General features: G+C 50.4%; 1 protein-coding gene across 2 annotated transcripts; it reads left to right on the forward strand.

The window, feature by feature from the left end:
- Window positions 1–1,139: 1,139 nt before the first annotated feature.
- On the forward strand, window positions 1,140–5,897 carry TRIR (telomerase RNA component interacting RNase). 2 transcript variants are annotated; one of them, XM_060181830.1, is made up of 3 exons: window positions 1,152–1,544; window positions 5,110–5,187; window positions 5,310–5,897. In XM_060181830.1, the coding sequence occupies exons 1-3, from the start codon at window positions 1,185–1,187 to the stop codon at window positions 5,415–5,417; spliced, it is 546 nt and encodes a 181-aa protein (XP_060037813.1). In that variant the 5' UTR covers window positions 1,152–1,184; the 3' UTR covers window positions 5,418–5,897. The 2 variants fall into 2 exon arrangements, with proteins under 2 accessions (XP_060037814.1, XP_060037813.1); XM_060181831.1 differs by lacking the exon at window positions 5,310–5,897 and having other exon boundaries at window positions 1,140–1,544; window positions 5,003–5,140.
- The last annotated feature ends 12,472 nt before the right edge of the window (window positions 5,898–18,369 follow it).

Raw genomic sequence — 18,369 nt, forward strand, 5'->3', positions numbered from 1 at the left:
AAACATAGGAGGAGAGAGAAAGAACCAATAGCACATGTGCTGCCAGAGATCAAACTCAGGACCTCATGCTTGAGAGTCCAAAGCTCTTATCACTGCGCCACCTCCCGGACCACAATATTTATTTATTTTCCCCTTTGTTGCCTTTTGTTGTTGTTGTTGTAGTTATTTTTTTTAGCTTTTATTTATTTATTTATTTATTCCCCTTTGTTGCCCTTGTTGTTTTACAGTCGTAGTTATTTTTGTTGTCGTCGTTGTTGGATAGGACAGAGAGAAATGGAGAGAGGAGGGGAAGACAGAGAGGGAGAGAGAAAGACAGACACCTGCAGACCTGCTTCACCGCCTGGGAAGCGACTCCCCTGCAGGTGGGGAGCCGGGGGCTTGAACCGGGATCTTTACGCCGGTCTTTGCGCTTTACACCACAAAACCAACAACAACAACAACAAAAAATCAAATGGAATTGGCATATTGCACCAAAGTCAAAGACTCTGGGGTGGGTGGGTGGGGAGAATACAGGTCCATGAAGGATGATAAATGACATAGTGGGGGTTGTATTGTTAAATGGGAAACTGGGGAATGTTATGCATGTCCAAACTATTGTATTTACTGTTGAATGTAAAACATTCATTCCCCAATAAAGAAATAAATTATAAAAAAAAAAAAATAGGAAAGCTTCCAGTGGAGAGGATGGGACATGGAACTCTGGTGGTGGGAACTGTATGGACTTGTAGCCATGTTATCTTACAATCTTGTTAATCATTATCAAATCACTAATAAGTTATTTAAGTATGCATTTTCAAAAAAAAATTTTTTTAAAGTAAATAATAAATGAGTTAAGGCGGGGGAAATCAAGACCACGGGACGAAGAATCTTCGCAGTCAATCGGCCAGGACACGCCAGCCCAACACCGACCACGCCCCCACACCGCACACCACGCCCACCAACGCAAAGACCACGCCCCGCACCGGGACACGCCCCCACGCGCGTACCTTCCCTTATCCGGCCCCGCCCCCCGTTCCCCCCACGCGTGCGCGCTCGCGCGCTCTAGGCCCCGCCCCCACGCTCGCCTTTTTAGGCCCCGCCCTCGGCCTTCCCGGCATGCTTTGCCCGCGTCCCGGCCAGTCCTGCGCCGCGCGCGCGGCCGAAGAGCCTTTCCCGCCGTCCTTTGCGCGACAGCAGGCGACAAGATGGCGGCCCGAGGGAGACGGGCGGAGCCTCCGGGCCGGGAGGCGCCGGGCCCGGCGGGCGGAGGCGGCGGCGGCGGCGGCGGAGGCGGAGGAGGCGGCGGGAGCCGATGGGCCGAATCGGGGCCCGGCACGTCTCCCGAGAGCGGCGACGACGAGGCGTCGGGCGCGGGGTCGAGCCCGGTGTCGGGCGGCGTGAACTTGTTCGCCAACGACGGCAGCTTCCTGGAGCTGTTCAAGCGGAAGATGGAGGAGGAGCAGCGGCAGCGGCAGGAGGAGCCGCCCCCGGGCTCGCGGCCCGACCAGCCGGGGGGCGCCGGGGACCCGAAGAGGAAGGGCGGCCCGGGCCCCACGCTCAGCTTCGTAAGGAGCCGCGGGGGTGGGGGCGGGCGTCGCGACCGGCCCGGCCCGGCCCGGCCCGGGGGGCCCCGGGGACCCCGACACCCCGGGACCGCCCTGAGCGCTCAACGAGGGGGAGTGTTGGGTTGTTGTTGGGGGGGTGGCACTTCCGTTTCCGGGGCGCCCCTGGTTTGCAGCAGACCCCCCCCTCCTCAAGTACATTGCGCCGGGGGGACCTGAGTTGGGGGTCCCGCCGGGGTTGGACGGGCTTTGGGGGGCCGGGGGGGTTCGCCTTCCTTCCCTGACCCCAACCCCACCCCTTCCCGCGACCCCCTATTTTCTCCCTCCGAGCACCCCCGTGTGCCCCAAGGGCAGCGTCCCATCCGATGGGGGCGAGAGGTTTCTATTATTATTATTATTATGCTGTGATGTCGTTGTCATTATCATTGTCACGACAGACGTATTATTATCCACTTTCTATTTACTTGCTACCTACTAGAAATTTTTGAAAAACGTTTATTATTTCTTCCCTTTGGTTGCCCTTGTTGTTTTATTGCTGTAGTTATGATTGATGTCGTTGTTGTTGGACAGGACAGAGAGACATGGAGAGAGGAGGGGAAGACAGAGAGGGGGAGAGAAAGACAGACACCTGCAGACCTGCTTCACCGCCTGGGAAGCGACTCCCCTGCAGGTGGGGAGCCGGGGGCTCGAACCGGGATCCTCACGCCGGGTCCCTGCGCTTTGTGCCACCTGCGCTTAACCCGCTGCGCTACCGCCCGACTCCCCCAGTTTTTTTTTTTTTTTTTTTTATTTTTTTATTGCAGAGACAGCTAGAAAGCTAAGGGGAAGAGGGAGACACCCGCAGGCAGCCCTGCTCCATCATTTGCAAAGCTTCCCCCCCCCCCCCCCCCCCGCAGGTGGGGACCGGAGGCTGGAACCCGGGTCCTTGTGTTCTGTCATGGGAGCACTTGAGCAGGTGCACCTCGGCTGACCCCGGGACTGGAGGTTCCTTTCCACCAGGCTGCCCCCAGGCTGGAAGAGTGGTTGCAGAGGGTTGGGAAGTAACTTAGCAAGTGCTTTTTTCTTTCCATGGCGGGGTGGGAGGGTGTCCAAGACCCGTCGCCCCCATTTTCCAACATTTGTGGCCGATGAGGGGGTATCTGGAGGCATTCTGGGACCTCACAGCTGGCTGGGGGGGTGTGTGTGTCTGCGTGTGAGGGGGGAGGTGGAGAGACACAGCCCTGCTTCATGGCTGGCAAAGTTTCTCCACTGCAGGCAGGGACAGAGGACTTGAACCCGGGTCCTTGCACGTTGTTACGTATGCACTCCGCCAGGTGCGTCACCGCCCAGCCCCTCAATTCTACTTTTGTTTTACATTTTTAATTCAGTGTTTGTTTATTTCCTTGACTAGAGCCCTGTTTAGCTCTGGCTGATGGTCGTGCTGGGGGTTGAACTTGGGACCTCAGATCCTCAGGCTGAAGAGTCTTTTTGCAGAATCCTTAGACTTGCCCCTGTCTTGTTGTTGTTGTTATTTATTTATTTTCACCAAGGCACTGCTCAGCTCTGACTTGGGTGGTGCGGGCAATTGAACCTGGGACTTCGGAGCCTCATGCATGAAAGTTTCTTTGCATAACCATTATGCTGTCTACCCTGGTTCCCCTCTTACTGTTTTTAATGTGCTAGGACAGAGAGACACTGAGAAGGGAGGTGGAAACGGGGAGAGAGACGCAGCTCTGATCTCCGCTTGTGAAGCTTCCCCCCTGCAGGGACCTCAGCCTCAGGCAGGAGAGTCCTTGTAATATTTCACTTCTGTATTTGATGAGAGAGAGATAATGGACGGATAGATGGACGGATGGATAGATAAATGGATGAGTGCGAGATCAGAGCCCTACTGAGCTCTGGCAGATGGTGGTGCTGGGGATTGAACCCAGGACCTCAGAGCCTCGGGCTGGAGAGCCTGTTTGCAGAACCACTGTGCTGGTTCTTCCCCCACCCACTCTCCCCGGTATTTTAAAAAATAATGTATTTGTCACCTTTTGCTCTTGTTTTATTGTTATAGTTATTACTGATGTTATTAGATAGGACAGAGAGCAATGGAGAGAGGAGGGGAAGACAGAGAGGGGGAGAGAAAGACAGACACCTGCAGACCTGCTTCACCGCCTGGGAAGCGACTCCCCTGCAGGTGGGGAGCCGGGGGCTCGAACCGGGATCCTCACGCCGGTCCCTGCGCTTTGTGCCACCTGCGCTTAACCCGCTGCGCCAACTCCCTGAAGTGTTTATTTTATTATTATTTTTTAAAGCATCATTATGGGTTAGGAGAGTGACAAGCCAGAGAGACCCAGCTTGATGGTTGTGCAAATAGCTTGTCTTCCCCGGGGCTCTGAAGTCCCAGGTTCAGTCCCCAGCACCACCAGAAGCCAGAGCTACTCTGGGCTCTGGGGAAATAAATGATCAAGTAAATAACAAGTGTTTGAGAATGTGGGGTGGGGTCCAAGCCCACTTTTGCTTCCGAGGTTTCCTCTGGTTGAAGGGGCCTTGGCTTCAGGCCCCAGCGCCACCCCACTCCAGAGCTGAGGAACTCAGGGTCAAAGGATAGAGGGAGAATGGGCCCACCCCGGTCCATCCCTTAAACTTCAAAAAAAATTTTCGTTATCTTTATTTATCTGACAGAGACAGTCAGAAATTGGGGGGGGGGGGAGAGAAAGACGGAGACACCTGCACCCCTGCTTCGCTGCTTGTGAAGGTGGGGAGCGGGGGCTCGAACCCTGGCCCTTGTGCACAGGTGCATTCCTGGCCTCTCGTCCCTTCACTGCCACCACCCAGTTGTGTGAGGGGATTGTAGGTGCCCCCTTTTTGGGCCACCCGAGCAGGCCGAGGGCGAAAGACCTAGAAGGACCCGGAGTCACCGTTCGGAGGGAGGGAGGGAGGGAAGTCAGTGCTCGCCCTGGGTTTTGTGTGAGAGGAGGCGTCGCTTCGCAGTAGCTGTGAATGCTTTTCTCTTCTTGGTGGCTTTGGGGGGCCGGCGCACCCCCAGAGAGAGGTCTGTGGGAAATTGGCCAGTGGCCTGGCTCCGTGTACCAAGTTTTGGACCCTGGACCCCAGATGGCCCCGGGGGTGGGAGAAGGGGTTGTGTTGCATGCAACTGGCCAGGGAGACAGAACCCGACAGAAAGGAGGAGAGACTTCTCTTCTGCGGTTGGGGGGGGGGGAGGGGGCTTGGCTCCCTGCCCCCTCCCAGCAGCATGCGCTCTACTGGGTGCAGCACTGCTCAGGCCTCCCACCTTCATCGTCCAGTAACTGGGGGTGCAGGAGGAGGATCGTGGGGTCCCACCGTGGGCCCTGAGCTTAGCCTGTAGTGAGTGGATCTGGGGGGGGGAGAGAGCACGTGTGTTTCGGGAGGGGGGGTAGCCCAGGGCTGCCTGGGTCCTCGGCCCCCCTGCCGGCGCTAAGAGTCGCGTGTACTCCTCTCTGCTTGCTGCGCAGGTCAGCTGGGCGCGGCGGCGGCGTCGGGCCGGGCCCCCCGGCCGGGCTAGAACTAGGAGCGGGCCGGGCCGGCCCCCGTAACCCTGCAGTCTCTATCCTTCACCCAGGTGGGCAAGCGCAGAGGCGGGAACAGGCTAGCCCTCAAGACCGGGATAGTTGCTAAGAAGCAGAAGACGGAGGATGAGGTGAGGGGGGGCGGGGGGCAGGCCTGGGGCGGGAGGGGGCACCCTCAGTCTCTGGCGGTGGCGACACTCAGCTCACCCCCACCCCCCTCTCTCTCTCTCTCTCTCTCTCTCTGGTCCCACAGATATTAACGAGTAAAGGCGACGCCTGGGCCAAGTACATGGCGGAGGTGAAAAGGTACAAAGCCCACCAGTGCGGGGATGACGATAAGACGCGACCCCTGGTGAAGTGACCCGCTTCCCGCCGGCCTCGGGGGCCCCTCCCGGACTCTCTGCAGATGCACTAAACTATTTAAGGCCAGGCCAAGCGGTTCAGCCTTCCTCCCACCCCTGAAGGACTCACGCACAGGAGGAGAGAAAGAGACCCCCCAGACGCCTCCCCCCCTCGCAGCCCGGACTGACCTAGCCACTGAGCCTCCTGGACTCTGGATCCCCCTCCTGGATCTCTCCCCTCTCTCTCTCTCTCTCTCTCTCTCTCCCCCTCCCTCCCTCCCCCCCTCCTTCTCTTGTCTTGACCCGAGCACTCCTCAGACTGCTTCAAACAGTGGTGCACTGTGCCCTGTCTACCCGCCTTCCCCCCCACCTCTGTCTCTGGCTCTCTCTGGCTCGTTCTGCGTGCCTCTTCTGGAACCCCCACACACACCCCTCCCCACAGCATCATTTCATTGTTTTCTGGGAAGTAAAAAAAAAAAGAACTTGACTTTCGTTCTTCAGCTGTGCCTCGAGTCTGGCTTTTTTTTCTGCGTCTCTCCAGGCCTGAGACCCCACTCCGGGGCTGGGGTGGGGGGCGCACCAACTCCTCCATCTTCCTCCTTGACCTCCCTCTCTCTCTCTCTCTCTCTCTCTCTCTCTCTCTCTCTCTCCTACATATAACAATATAAATTCTTTATAAAAGGCAGGAGGATGAGTTAAGGAAGTGGGAGGTGGCCGTGTGACGTCGTGGTGACCTCCCTGGGGAAGTTAGCTTCGGTCCCCCCAAGTCCTGAAGGAGGAGTGAGACACACTCGGACCATCCCAGGCCCACACAGGGCTTGTGTAAGGGCAAGGGCTCTGAGTTCAAGCCCCAGACCTTTTCTAGAGTGGGCACAGTGGATATCAAGTGTTGGACTCTGAAGCATGAGGTCCTGAGTTCAACCCGCGTTGCATGCCATGGGGCGGGGTGTGGGGGGAAGTCAGAAAGTCAGCCGAGAGAGATGGACCCTTGCAGTCAACCTTGGTGAGGAAATATACAAAATAACAGTAGGGGAGCAATTCCAGAAGCCAGACCTTCTACCTTCTGCACCCCATAATGTCCCTGGGTCCATACTTCCAGAGGGATAAAGAATAGGAAAGCTATGGGGAGGAGGTGGGCGGCTGGTGAGAGGGGTCATAGAGGAAGCTTAGTGGCATCACACACACACACACACACACACACACACACACACACACACACACGCCTGCCCGACAGCCCTCGCCTGCCCTCCTCTGGAAGCCTCCAGCAACCACTGGTTCTTTAAAAGGAAACGAGGGAACTGGGTCACCCCGCTATGCTTTGGCCTCCGCATAGCACACACACCCTCCCCCAGCAGCCTCACCAGCCCAAACAGAGACTCCAGGGATCGATCTCAGTGTGGAGCTCAGGCAGATACTCAGCGCTGGCTGCCAATTCCTGGTCCCACTGAACTGTGTGATGTTGGGGCAAGTCCCCTAGTCTTTTGGGGGTTCAACTACTTCACATACAAGGGAGGGATTAAAAACACCAGAAAGGGGCCAGGCCTTGGCGCACCTGGTTTGGCGCACATGTGACAGTGTGTAAGGCCCCAAGTTCAAGTCCCCGGTCCCCACCTGCAGGGGGGGAAGCTTCATGAAGTGGTGGAGCAGGGCTGCAGGTGTTTGTCCCTATCTTCCCCTTCCCTCTCAATTTCTGACAGTCTCTCCAATAAATACCGATAATTAAAAAAAAAAAAACACCAGAAGTGCAATTACAATTCCAGAAGCCAGACCTTCCACCTTCTGCACCCCCAAAAAGAATTTTCGAGGGCTGGGTAGTGGCACACCTGGTTGAGTGCACAAGTAAAGCGCAAGGACCCAGGTTCAAGCCCCTGGTCCCCACCTGCATTGTGAAAGCTTTTTACAAGGGCTGCAGGTGTCTCTGTCTCTGACCCTCTCTCACCCCTCCCCCTCTACTTCTGGCTGTCTCTAGCCAATAAACAAAGGTTTAAAAAAATTTGTTTTGATCCAGTAGGTGAGGATAGATAGCATAATGGTTTTGCAAAGAGCCTCTTAATGCTGCCTGAGGCCCCAAAGTGTTAGGTTCAATCCCCCACACCACCATAAACCAGAGCTGATCTCAAGTCTCCCCTAGTCTCTCGATTTTTGGCTGTCTCCAATAAATAAAGATAATAGTAAAAAAAAAAATAGGGCAATGAGGGCAACAAAAAGGAAATAAATATTGAAATATATATATATGGAAGCTTCCATGGAGGGAACTCTGGTGGTGGGAAGTGTGTGGAATTGTGCCTGTTATCTTACAGTCATGTTAATCATTAAATCCCTAATTAAAAAAACACCGGGCCAGGTGGTGGTGCAGCTGGCTAGACACATGACACAGTGGCTTCTTTTCCAGCCCTCTGGCACCCAGGGAGAAAGCATTGCAAGTGGTGAAGCAGTGTGGCTATCTCTCTGTCTATCTTCCCCTTTCCGCTCGATATCTGGCTGTCTCTGGTCAATAAATCAATAAAGATAATTAAAAAAAAATAGTGCTGGGGAGACAGTTAACTGGTTCTGCAAAGAGTATCCTGCCTGAGGCTCTGAGGTTCCAGGTTCAGGCCCCAGCACCACCATCAGCCAGAGCTGAGCAGGACTCTGGTCTCTGTGTATCTTTGTATCTCATTAGTAAATTAAAAACAAACGAAAAAACCAGCCAGGTGGTAGTGCAATGGGTTAAGCCCAAGTGGCGCAAAGCACAAGGACCCGCATAAGAATCTCAGTTGCAGCCCCCGGCTCCCCACCTGCAGGGGGGGGTTTGCTTCACAGGCGGTGAAGCAGGTCTGCAGGTGTCTTATACTTCACTCCCCTTTCCCCCTCCTCTCTCAATTGCTCTCTGTACTATCCAGCAATAATGATAAACAACAAGGGCAACAAAAGGGGAAAAAATAGTTTCCAGGAGCAGTGGATTCCTAGTGCAGGCACCGAGCCCCAGCAATAACCCTGTAGGGAAAAAAATAATAATAGTAGCTAAAGCATTGGACGCCCCAGCTTGAGGTCCCAGAGTTCGATCCTGGGTGTTGAGTGTGCTGGAGGGATGCTTTGCTTCTCTCAAATCCAAACAAAAAAAAAAAAATCTTTAGGGAGTCGGGCGGTGGTGCAGCGGGTTAAGCACACTTGGCGCAAAGTTCGAGGATTCCAGTTCGAGCCCCCGGCTCCCCACCTGCAGGGAAGTCGTTTCACAGGCAGGCGGTGAAGCGGGTCTCAGGTGTCTGCCTTTCTCTCCCCCTCTCTGTCTTCCCCTCCTCTCTCCTTTTCTCTCTGTACTATCTAACAACGACAACATCAATAACAGTAAAATAAATAAAATATTGAAAAAAATCTTTAGGGCTTGCAAGACAGCAATATTGTTTTGCAAAACTACTGCCTGAGGCTCTGAGGTCCCAGGTTCAGTCTCCAGCACCATCATCAGCCAGAATTGAACAGGGCTCTGTTCTTAAAGCCAATAAAAAATATTAAAAGTTAAAATCTGTGTGGTCCGGGGGAGGTGGCGCAGTGGATAAAGCATTGGACTCTCAAGCATGAGGTCCTGAGTTCGATCCTCGGTAGCACATGGACCAGAGTGATCTTTCTGTCTCTCCTATCTTTCTCATTAATAAACTCTAAAAAAAATAATAAAATTTTAAATCTTTGCGCTGATATGCCTGGCTAAGCATGTGCAAAGCGGCGTAAGGTTCTGGTTCCCCAGCTGCAGGAGTAGTGAAGCTGGTCTGCAGGTGTCTGTCTTTCTCTCCCCCTCTGTCTTTCCCACCTCTCCGGATTTCTCTTTGTCCTATCCAACAACAACAGCAATAACAACAAGGGCAACAAAATGGAAAAAATGGCCTCCAGGAGCGGTGGATTCCTAGTGCAGGCACCGAGCCCCAGCAATAACCCTGGAGGCAAAATAAATAAAATTCAAATCTTTAACAGTTGGGAGTAATTCCAATAAGTGAGAGAGGTCCATCCTCAATGTAACTTTTTAAAATAATATTCTTCATTTAATGGCTATTTTTACATTAGATAGAGACAGCCAGAAATCGAGTGGGTAGGGGGGAGATAGAGAGGGAGACAGACTTCTGCTACACTGCCTTACCACTTTGGAAGCTTTCCCCCTGCAGGGGCTTGTGCATTGTAACTTGGCCCACCCAGGTGCACCACCCCTCGGCACCCAGTGGTCATCTGAAATGACAGTCTGTCCGCCATTCCTGGGGCCCTCTGGTGTCACAGACAGGCCAGGAGGGACTTGTACACTGAGAAGCCTGTGTCTTCCCATCTCCGATTGCAGGCGGGACGTCAGTCCAGTGCCTTCCATCTCTTGTTATTATTTTTTAAATTATTTTTGCCTGCAGGGTTATCACTAGGCTCAGAGCTGGCACTATGAACCCACTGCTTCTGGGGGATTTTTTTTTGTTTTTCCATTTTATTTCATTTTTTTTTCCTCCAGAGTTATTGCTGGGCTCGGTGGGGGCTTTTTTTTTTTGTTTTGTTTTTCCATTTCATTTTTTTCCTCCAGTGTTATTGCTGGGCTCGGTGCCTGTACTATGAATCCACCGCTCCTGGAGGCCATTTTTCCCCCCTTTTGTTGCCCTTGTTGTTGTAGCCTCGTTGTGGTTATTATTATTGCTATTGTTGATGTTGTTCATTGTTGGATAGGACACAGAGAAATGGAGAGGAGGGGAAGACAGGGGGAGAGAAAGACAGACACCTGCAGACCTGCTTCACTGCCTGGGAAGTGACTCCCCTGCAGGTGGGGAGCCGGGGACTCGAACCGGGATCCTTACGCAGGTCCCTGCACTTTGCGCCACGTGTGCTTAACCCACTGCGCTACCGCCCGACTCCCTTTTTTTCCATTTTATTGAATAAGACCGAAAGTAATTGTAAGGAGATAGGAGGAGAGAGTGGTCCAGGAGATAGCTCAGTGGGATAAAACATTAGACTCAAGCATAAGGTCCTGAGTTCAATCCCTGGGAGCACATGTACCAGAGTGAAATCTGGTTCGCTTGCTCTCTCTCTCTCTCTTCTGTATTTCTCAATAATAAAAAAAAAAATCTTAAAAATCAAAAGAGGGGCCGGGTGGTGGCGCACCTGGTTGAGCGCACATATTACAGTGCACAAGGGCCTGGGTTCAAGCCCCTGGTCCCCACCTGCAGGGGGAAGGCTCTACGAGTGGTGAAGCAGGATTGCAGGTGTCTCCTGTCTCTCTCCTCTATCTCCTCTCCTTCTCTCAATTTCTGGCTGTCTCTATCCAATAAATAAAGATTAAATTTTTTTTTAAAAAAAAAGAGGAGAGACAGACACCTGCAGACCTGTTTCACCACTTAGGAAGCATATTCCCCTGCAGGTGGGCTCAAAGCAGGATTCTTGTGCAGGTCCTTGTGCTTCATACTATGTGCACTTAATTGCGTACACCAGTGACTGGCCTATATGCCTTGAGTTTTCTCTGAGGAAATTCTCTGAGGGTGGTATCATCATCATCATCATTTTGAAACCAGCATCCTGCTCAACGTTTGGCTTTATTCCTTGGTGGCACCAGGGGCAACTGAACCCGGCACCTTTACACCTTTTATATTGGCAAACTCCTTAACAGACACAAGTGCTTAAAGAATAGGAGAGTAGGGGGTCGGGCAGTGGCGCAGCGGGTTAAGCGCATGTGGCGCAGAAGCGCAGGGACCCGCGTAGGTATACCGGTTCGAGCCTCCGGCTCCCCACCTGCAGGGGAGTCGCTTCCCAGGCGGTGAAGCAGGTCTGCAGGTGTCTGTCTTTCTCTCCCCCTCTCTGTCTTCCCCTCCTCTCTCCATTTCTCTCTGTCCTAGCCAACAATGAACAACATCAACAATGGTAATAATAATAACCACAACGAGGCTACAACAAGGGCAACAAAAAGGGGGAAAAATGGCCTCCAGGAGCGGTGGATTCATGGTGCAAGCACAGAGCCCAGCAATAACCCTGGAGGGGAAAAAAAAAAAAAGAATGGGAGAGTAGGGGACAAAGGCTAGGGAGACAGCCTGATGTTCTGCAAAGACTTTCCTGCCTGCACTCAGCTCTAAGGTCCCAGGTTCAATCCCCAGCACCAGTAGCCACAGCTGAGCAGGTTCTGGACTCTGTATCCTTTCATTAATATAAAATAAAATATTTTTAAATTTAATATTTATTTATTTATTAGATAGAAATAGAAATTGAGAGGAGAGAGGGAGGTAGAGAGGGAGAGAGACCCCTGCAACCCTGCTTCACCACTGGTAAAGCTTTCCCCCTGCAGGTGGGGACCTGGGGCTTGAACCTGGGTCCTTGCTTATTGTAATGTGAGCGCTCTACCAGGTGCGCCATCACCTGGCCCTAAAAAATATGTATATATATTTAAAGAAAGAAAATGGAATAATCCCGGGAGGTAGCTCAGTAGCTAAAGAAAGCACTGAACTCTCAGGCATGAGGTCCCGAGTTCAACCCCTGGCAGCACATGTACCGGAATGATGTCTGGTTCTTTCTCTCTCTCCTCCTATCATTCTCATTAATAAATAAATAATTTTTTTTAAAAAAAGAAAGAAAATGGATACTTCATTAAAACATCAAGAAGAACAACAACAAAGTATGGGTTGGGTGGGGTGGTGGGCGGTGTGTCACTTAACGTCCACCACGATGGAGGAAGCTTTGGCGCTGTGGTCTCTCAAAAAAAAGAAGGGTGGGGGTAGATAGCATAAGGGTTAGGCAATGAAACTCTCCTGCCTGAGGCTCCGAACTCCCAGGTTCAATCCGCTGCACCAACATCAGCCAGAGCTGAGCAGGGCCGGGTGGTGGTGCGCCTGGAAGAGCACACACATTACAATGCGCGCAAGCACTGGGGTTCGAGTCCCCAGGGAGGAAATTTTGGGAGTGAAGCAGGGTTTCAGGTGTCTGTCTCCCTGTCCATCTCCTGCTACCCTCTTGATTTCTGACTGTCTCTACCCAATGAATAGAGATAATGAGATAAATAAAAGTAAGGAATAAATAAGGAAAATACAATAAAAAATAAATCGGAATGAGGCCAGATCACCTGAAGGTAAAAGCTCCAGCAACAGGTGGTCCACATTTTCTCCACCCCGCCCCTCCAAAAAAAACAAAAAAAAACTAGGGGAACCCCCTCAAGCCCTGAGCCCCCAATCCCTCTCGCTTACATCCTTTCCTTCAATCGCCAAACTCCAATCGCAAGCCCCGCTAGCTCCCTCCTTCCTAACCTCAAATAATAAAAGCTGCTGGTAAACAGGGGGGAGGGGAAGGCAGGCCGGTGGGGGAGGGCGGACTATTAAGTTTGACCCTTTACAGGGCCCGTAGTGCGGCGCATGGTGCGCCGGGACTTGTAGTCCAGGGCCCCCCCGGCTGCGCCCGAGAGGACAAGAGCGCATGCGTGAGCCACACGCCACTAGCACGTGGTTCTCCCCTGGGTTTCTAGAGCCCCTTCCCTCCTGAGCCTCAAAGTCACCGCCAGTCCCTCCCACCGCCAGCCCCTCCCAAGACTGGGCTGCACAGGGATCTGCTAGCCAGATACTTCTTTTATTTATTCATTAAATCTATTGTTTGTTTATTTATTACTGTTGTGCTTTCTACTGGATAGAGGCAGAGATCCAGAGGGAAGGGGGAGACAGAGAGAGGAGAGACACCTGCATACCTGCTTCACCGCTCCTGAAGCATCCCCCGTTCAGGTGGGACCAGGAGCTTGAACCCAGCTTGAACGTGTGTGCCCACTGCCGGTACCTTCATATTATTTTATTTTGAATTAGCTATTTATTTAATGGATAGAGACTGCCAGAAATCGAGAGGGAAGGCGGAGATAGGGAGAGAGAGAAAAACGCCTGCAACACTGCCTCACCACTCGTGAAGCTGACCCTCTGCGGGTGGGGTCTGGGGCCTCGAACCCGGGTCCTTGCTTATTGCAACATGTGCACTCAACCAGGTGCACCACCACTTGGCCCTTTATTATTTATTTTTTTTATTACTGATTTAATATTGACTTTAAAAATTATAAAATAGTAGGAGTACAATACCACACACCATCACCAGCATTCCGTGTCCCTATTCCCTCCATCGGAAACTATATTAGTTCTCCCAAGGTCACCGATATGGGTTGACTACTATATCTATTTGCTTTTTTTTTTTTTTTTTTTTTTCCCCTATGATCCTGTCTTCTCTTCCTAAGTCACAACTACTACTTCCTTCCGAGTGTCTCAGCTCTGGTTTATGGTGGTGTGGGGGATTGAATGTCGGACTTCATCCTCGATCTTGAGAGTCTGTTTGCATAACCATTATGCTATCTACCCCACCCCCTTTATTTACTTATTTAAATTTATTTATTTATAAAATGGAAACACTGACAAGACCATAGGATAAGAGGGGTACAATTCCCATCACCAGAACTCTGTATCCCATCCCCTCCGCTGATAGCTTTCCTATTATTATTATTATTATTTTAGATTTTATTTATTTATGAGAAAGATAGGAGGAGAGAGAAAGAACCAGACATCACTTTGATACGTGTGCTGCCGGGGCCGAACTCAGGACCTCATGCTTGAGAGTCTAATATTTATCCTCTGTGCCACCTCCTCGACCACAGCTTTCCTATTTTTTTTTTTTTAGCTTTCCTATTTTTTTTATAATTTTTTTTTCTTTTTAAAGATTTTATTTATTTTATTAATGAGAAAGATAGGAGAAGAGAGAGAAAGGGCCAGATATCACTCTGGTACATGTGCTGCCAGGTATTGAACTCAGGCCCTCATGCTTGAGAGTCTAGTTCCTTAACCACTGCGCCACCTTCCGGACCACTTTCCTAGTCTTTATCCTGCTGGGAGTATAGACCCAGGGTCATTATGGGGATGTAGAAGGCGGAAGGTCTGGCTTTTGGAATTGCTTCCCTGCTGAACATGGTCTTTGACAGGTGGATCCATACCCCCAGCCTGTCTCTCTCTTTCCCTAGTGGGGCAGGGCTCTGGGGAAGTGGGGCTCCAGGACACATTGGTAGGGTTGTCTGCCCAGGGAAGTCCGGTTGGCATCATGGTCGCATCTGGAACCTGGTGGCTGAAAAAGAGTTAACATATGAAGCCATACAAATTGATGACTAATCATGAACCTAAAGGCTGGAATAGTGCAGATGAAGATTTGGGGATCTCTTTTGGAAATAGCTAGTAGGCCTATTTTAGGTATTTTTTTAAATAATTTTTTTTTTTTATTTTTCCTTTTGTTGCCCTTGTTGTCTTTTTTATTGTTGTTGTAGTTATTGTTATTGATGCCGTCCTTGTTGGATAGGACAGAGAGAAATGGAGAGAGGAGGGGAAGACAGAGAAAGGGAGAGAAAGAAAGACACTTGCAGACCTGCTTCACTTCCTGTGAAGGGACTCCCCTGTAGGTGGGGGCTGGAACCAGGATCCTTACCGTGGTCCTTGTGCTTTACGCCACGTGCGCTTAACCCGCTGCACTACTGCCCGACTCCCAATAAGTATTTTGTTTTATGTGTTTATTATGGATAGAGAAAAAAATTGAGATGAAAGAGAACTGTAGAGAGAGAGAGAGAGAGAGATACCTGCAGATCTGCTTCACTGCTCACGGAGCTTCTCTCCTGCAGGTGGGTACTGGGGGTTTGAACCCGGGTCCTGACACATGGTAATGTGTGTGCTTAACCAGGTGTGCCATTACCACCACTGGGACCCATTACTTATTTTGTTAATTTTATTTAATTTTATTTATTTTAAATTTCTTTATTGGGGAATTAATGTTTTACACTCGACAGTAAATACAATAGTTTGTACATGCATAACATTCCCAGTTTTCCATATAACAATACAACCCCCACTAGGTCCTCTGTCATGTTAATTTTATTTGATAAGCGCTGAGGAGATAGCATAAAACCAATGATCTAACATCTTGACTTATCCCCCTGGCTCAAGCCTGATTTTAAAAAATTATTATTATTATTATTATTATGATTATGTAGAGACTGAGAAAAATTGAGAGGGGGAAGGGGAGATAAAGAGGGAGAGAGACAAAGAGGCCCTTGTAGCCCTGCTTCACTATTCATGAAACTTCACCCTGCTGGTGGGGACTTGAACCCAGGTCCTTGTGCACTGTAATGCGTGTGCTCAACCAGGTGCACCACCAACTGGCCCCCTGATTCTTGTTTATTAAAGATAGTTCCCGGGATTCAGGCGGTAGTGCAGCGGGTTAAGCGCAGGTGGTGCAAAGCACAAGGACCGGCACAAGGACCTGCATAAGGATCCCGGTTCGAGCCCTGGCTCCCCACCTGCAGGGGAGTCGCTTCCCAGGCGGTGAAGCAGGTCTGCAGGTGTCTGTCTTTCTCTCCCCCTCTCTGTCTTCCCCTCCTCTCTCCATTTCTCTCTGTCCTAGCCAACAACAATAACAATAACTACAACAATAAAACAACAAGAGCAACAAAAGGGATATATATATATATATATATATATATATATATATTTTTTTTTTTTTTTTTTTTTAAAGATAGCTCCCTTGAATAGTTTTCCCAGAACCCACTGCACTGGAGGAAGCTTTGGGCCTGTGGTCTCTCTCTCCCTGTCTGCCCTCCCTCACTGTATCTTTACAATTTGTTTTGTTTTTATTAGGAGAGAGAAACAGCAGCTATCTCTCTCTGGCACATGAGATGCTTGGGCTCAAACTTGAGAACTCAGGCTTCAAAGCCCAACCCTTTTCCCACTGGGTCAACTCTGTAGAACCAGATTGTCTACGGGTAGGCAAGTTGGGCTGTTCGTGTAACCCATGTCATGTGTTCCTACCTCCACCCCATTCCCCAAAGCTGTGGAAACAGAGGGAAAAAGAAAAAAAAATTGACCTTGTCTTTCTTCCCAGGTCACAATGCCCAGTGTGGGCTTTCTTTTGGGATCAGAATTCCCCAGGACTCAGTCAATATTTGTTTAGGGAGGGGCGATGCTGTCACAGGGAGTGCATGCCTCCCTTGGGTGATCCTAATTTAGCAAATTCTTCTCTTCCTCTTCCTCCTGTTCCACCTCCTCCTTCACCTCCTGTCCCTCTTTCTCCTTTCTACTCCTCTTTCTTTCTTTTACATTTTAGTCAGAGCTCCTGGTGAGCTCTGGCATATGGTGGTGCTGGGGATTAGGCAGTGAACCTTAGTATGTCAGAAATGAAAGTCTGTTTGCAGAGTTATCTTCCCTGGCCTTTTTTTAATTTCTTAATATTTATTTATTCATTTATCCCCGTTTGTAGTGTGTGGTCTTAACCAGGTGCGCCACCACCTGGCCCTGTTAATTCCGTTTTGTTACCCTTGTTGTTTTCTATTGTTGTAGTTCCTATTGTTATTAATGATGTTGTCCTCCTTGTTGGATAGGACAGAGAGAAATGGACAGAGGAGGGGATGACAGAGGGGGAGAGAAAGACAGACACCTGCAGACCTGCTTCACCACTTGTGAAGTGATTCCCCTGCAGGTGGGGAGCTGGGGGCTCGAACCAGGATCCTGACGCTGGTCCTGAAGTTTCTTGCACTTTGCGCCATGAGCTGTGCATAACCCACTGCGCTTTTTTTTTTTTTTTTTAAATTTTCCTTTTTGTTGCTCTTGTTGTCTTTTTGTTCTTGTTGTAGTTATTATTATTGTTGATATAGATGTCATCTTTGTTGGATAGGACAGAGAGACATGGAGAGAGGAAGGGAAGAGAGAGGGGGAGGAGAGAAAGACAGACACCTGCAGACCTGCCTCACCGCCTGGAAAGCGACTCCCCTGCAGGTGGGGAACCGGGGGGCTTGAACCGGGATCCTTATTCAGGTCCTTGCGCTTTGCGCCACGTGCGCTTAACCCACTGTGCCACCGCCCGACTCCCTACCTTTTTTTTTTTTTTAAGAGAGAAGAGGAGAACCAGAGCCTCCCTCTGTCACATCTGATGCTGGGATTGAACCAGGAATCGCATGCTTAAGAGTTCAGAGCTTTTCTCAAAGATCCAGGTTCAAACCCCCAGCTTCCTACCTACAGAGGGAGGGGACGCTTTACAAGCTGTGAAACAGGTCTGCAGGTGTCTCTCTGTCTCTCTCTTTTTCTCCCCTCCTCTCAATTTCTCTCTGTCCTATCCAATAAAATGGAAAAATGGCCGCCAGGAGCAGTGGATCCCTTGTGCTGGCACTGAGCCCTAGTGATGACCCTGGAGACAATAAATAAATAAATTAATTAAATAATCCCCCACCCCTCTGAATTACCTGGAGCCAGTTAACTCTCCTTCCCTTTCTGGAAGGGGAGGAATTAGTCATCGGTGGCTGACTTCATTTTCATGTTTTATTTTATTTCATTTTTTAATATTTGATTTATTTTATTTGAGAGAGAGAGATGGAGAGAGAGAGAGAAACACCAGATCCCTGCCCAGCTCTGGTTTATGGTGGCACGGGGGATTGAACCTAGGACTTCGGAACCTCAGGCATGAGAGTCTCTTTGCATAACCATTATGCTATCTATCCCCGCCCCATGTTTTACTTTATTTACTTAGTTAATTATTTTGGTTTAAAATGGCGTATCCTGGGGCTGTGAAGATAGCACAGCTATGCAAGGTACTTTCACGCCTGAGGCTCGGAGGTCCCAGGTTCTAGCCCCAGCACCACCATCAGCTGAGCAGTGCTCTGGTGTTTCTCTGTGTCTTTTTCTCTCTCCATCTCTCTCAAAAATACAATAAATAAAGTATTTTAAAAAACGTTGGCGGCCGGGCTGCAGTCCGGGGACTCAGAGCAATGCGGGAACACACAGCCACGGGGAGGAAAAAAAAATCATGGAAAAAAAAAAAAAGTAAATAGCCTCTGGCTCCCCACCTGCAGGGGAGTCGATTCACAGGCGGTGAAGCAGGTCTGCAGGTGTCTGTCTTTCTCTCCCCCTCTCTGTCTTCCCCTCCTCTCTCCATTTCTCCATCCTATTGAACAATTACGACATCAATAATAACTACAACAGTAAAAAACAACAAGGGCAACAAAAG

Source organism: Erinaceus europaeus, chromosome 23 (assembly GCF_950295315.1).
Source record: "Erinaceus europaeus chromosome 23, mEriEur2.1, whole genome shotgun sequence".
In the NCBI taxonomy this organism is placed as follows: domain Eukaryota; kingdom Metazoa; phylum Chordata; class Mammalia; order Eulipotyphla; family Erinaceidae; genus Erinaceus; species Erinaceus europaeus.

Coding starts and splice junctions, on each gene's coding strand:
- TRIR (XM_060181830.1), top strand. CDS start 1,185: ATGGCGGCCCGAGGGAGACGGGCGGAGCCTCCGGGCCGGGAGGCGCCG. Junction 1,545..5,109: donor CGGGCCCCACGCTCAGCTTC/GTAAGGAGCCGC, acceptor TCCTTCACCCAG/GTGGGCAAGCGCAGAGGCGG. Junction 5,188..5,309: donor AGCAGAAGACGGAGGATGAG/GTGAGGGGGGGC, acceptor CTGGTCCCACAG/ATATTAACGAGTAAAGGCGA.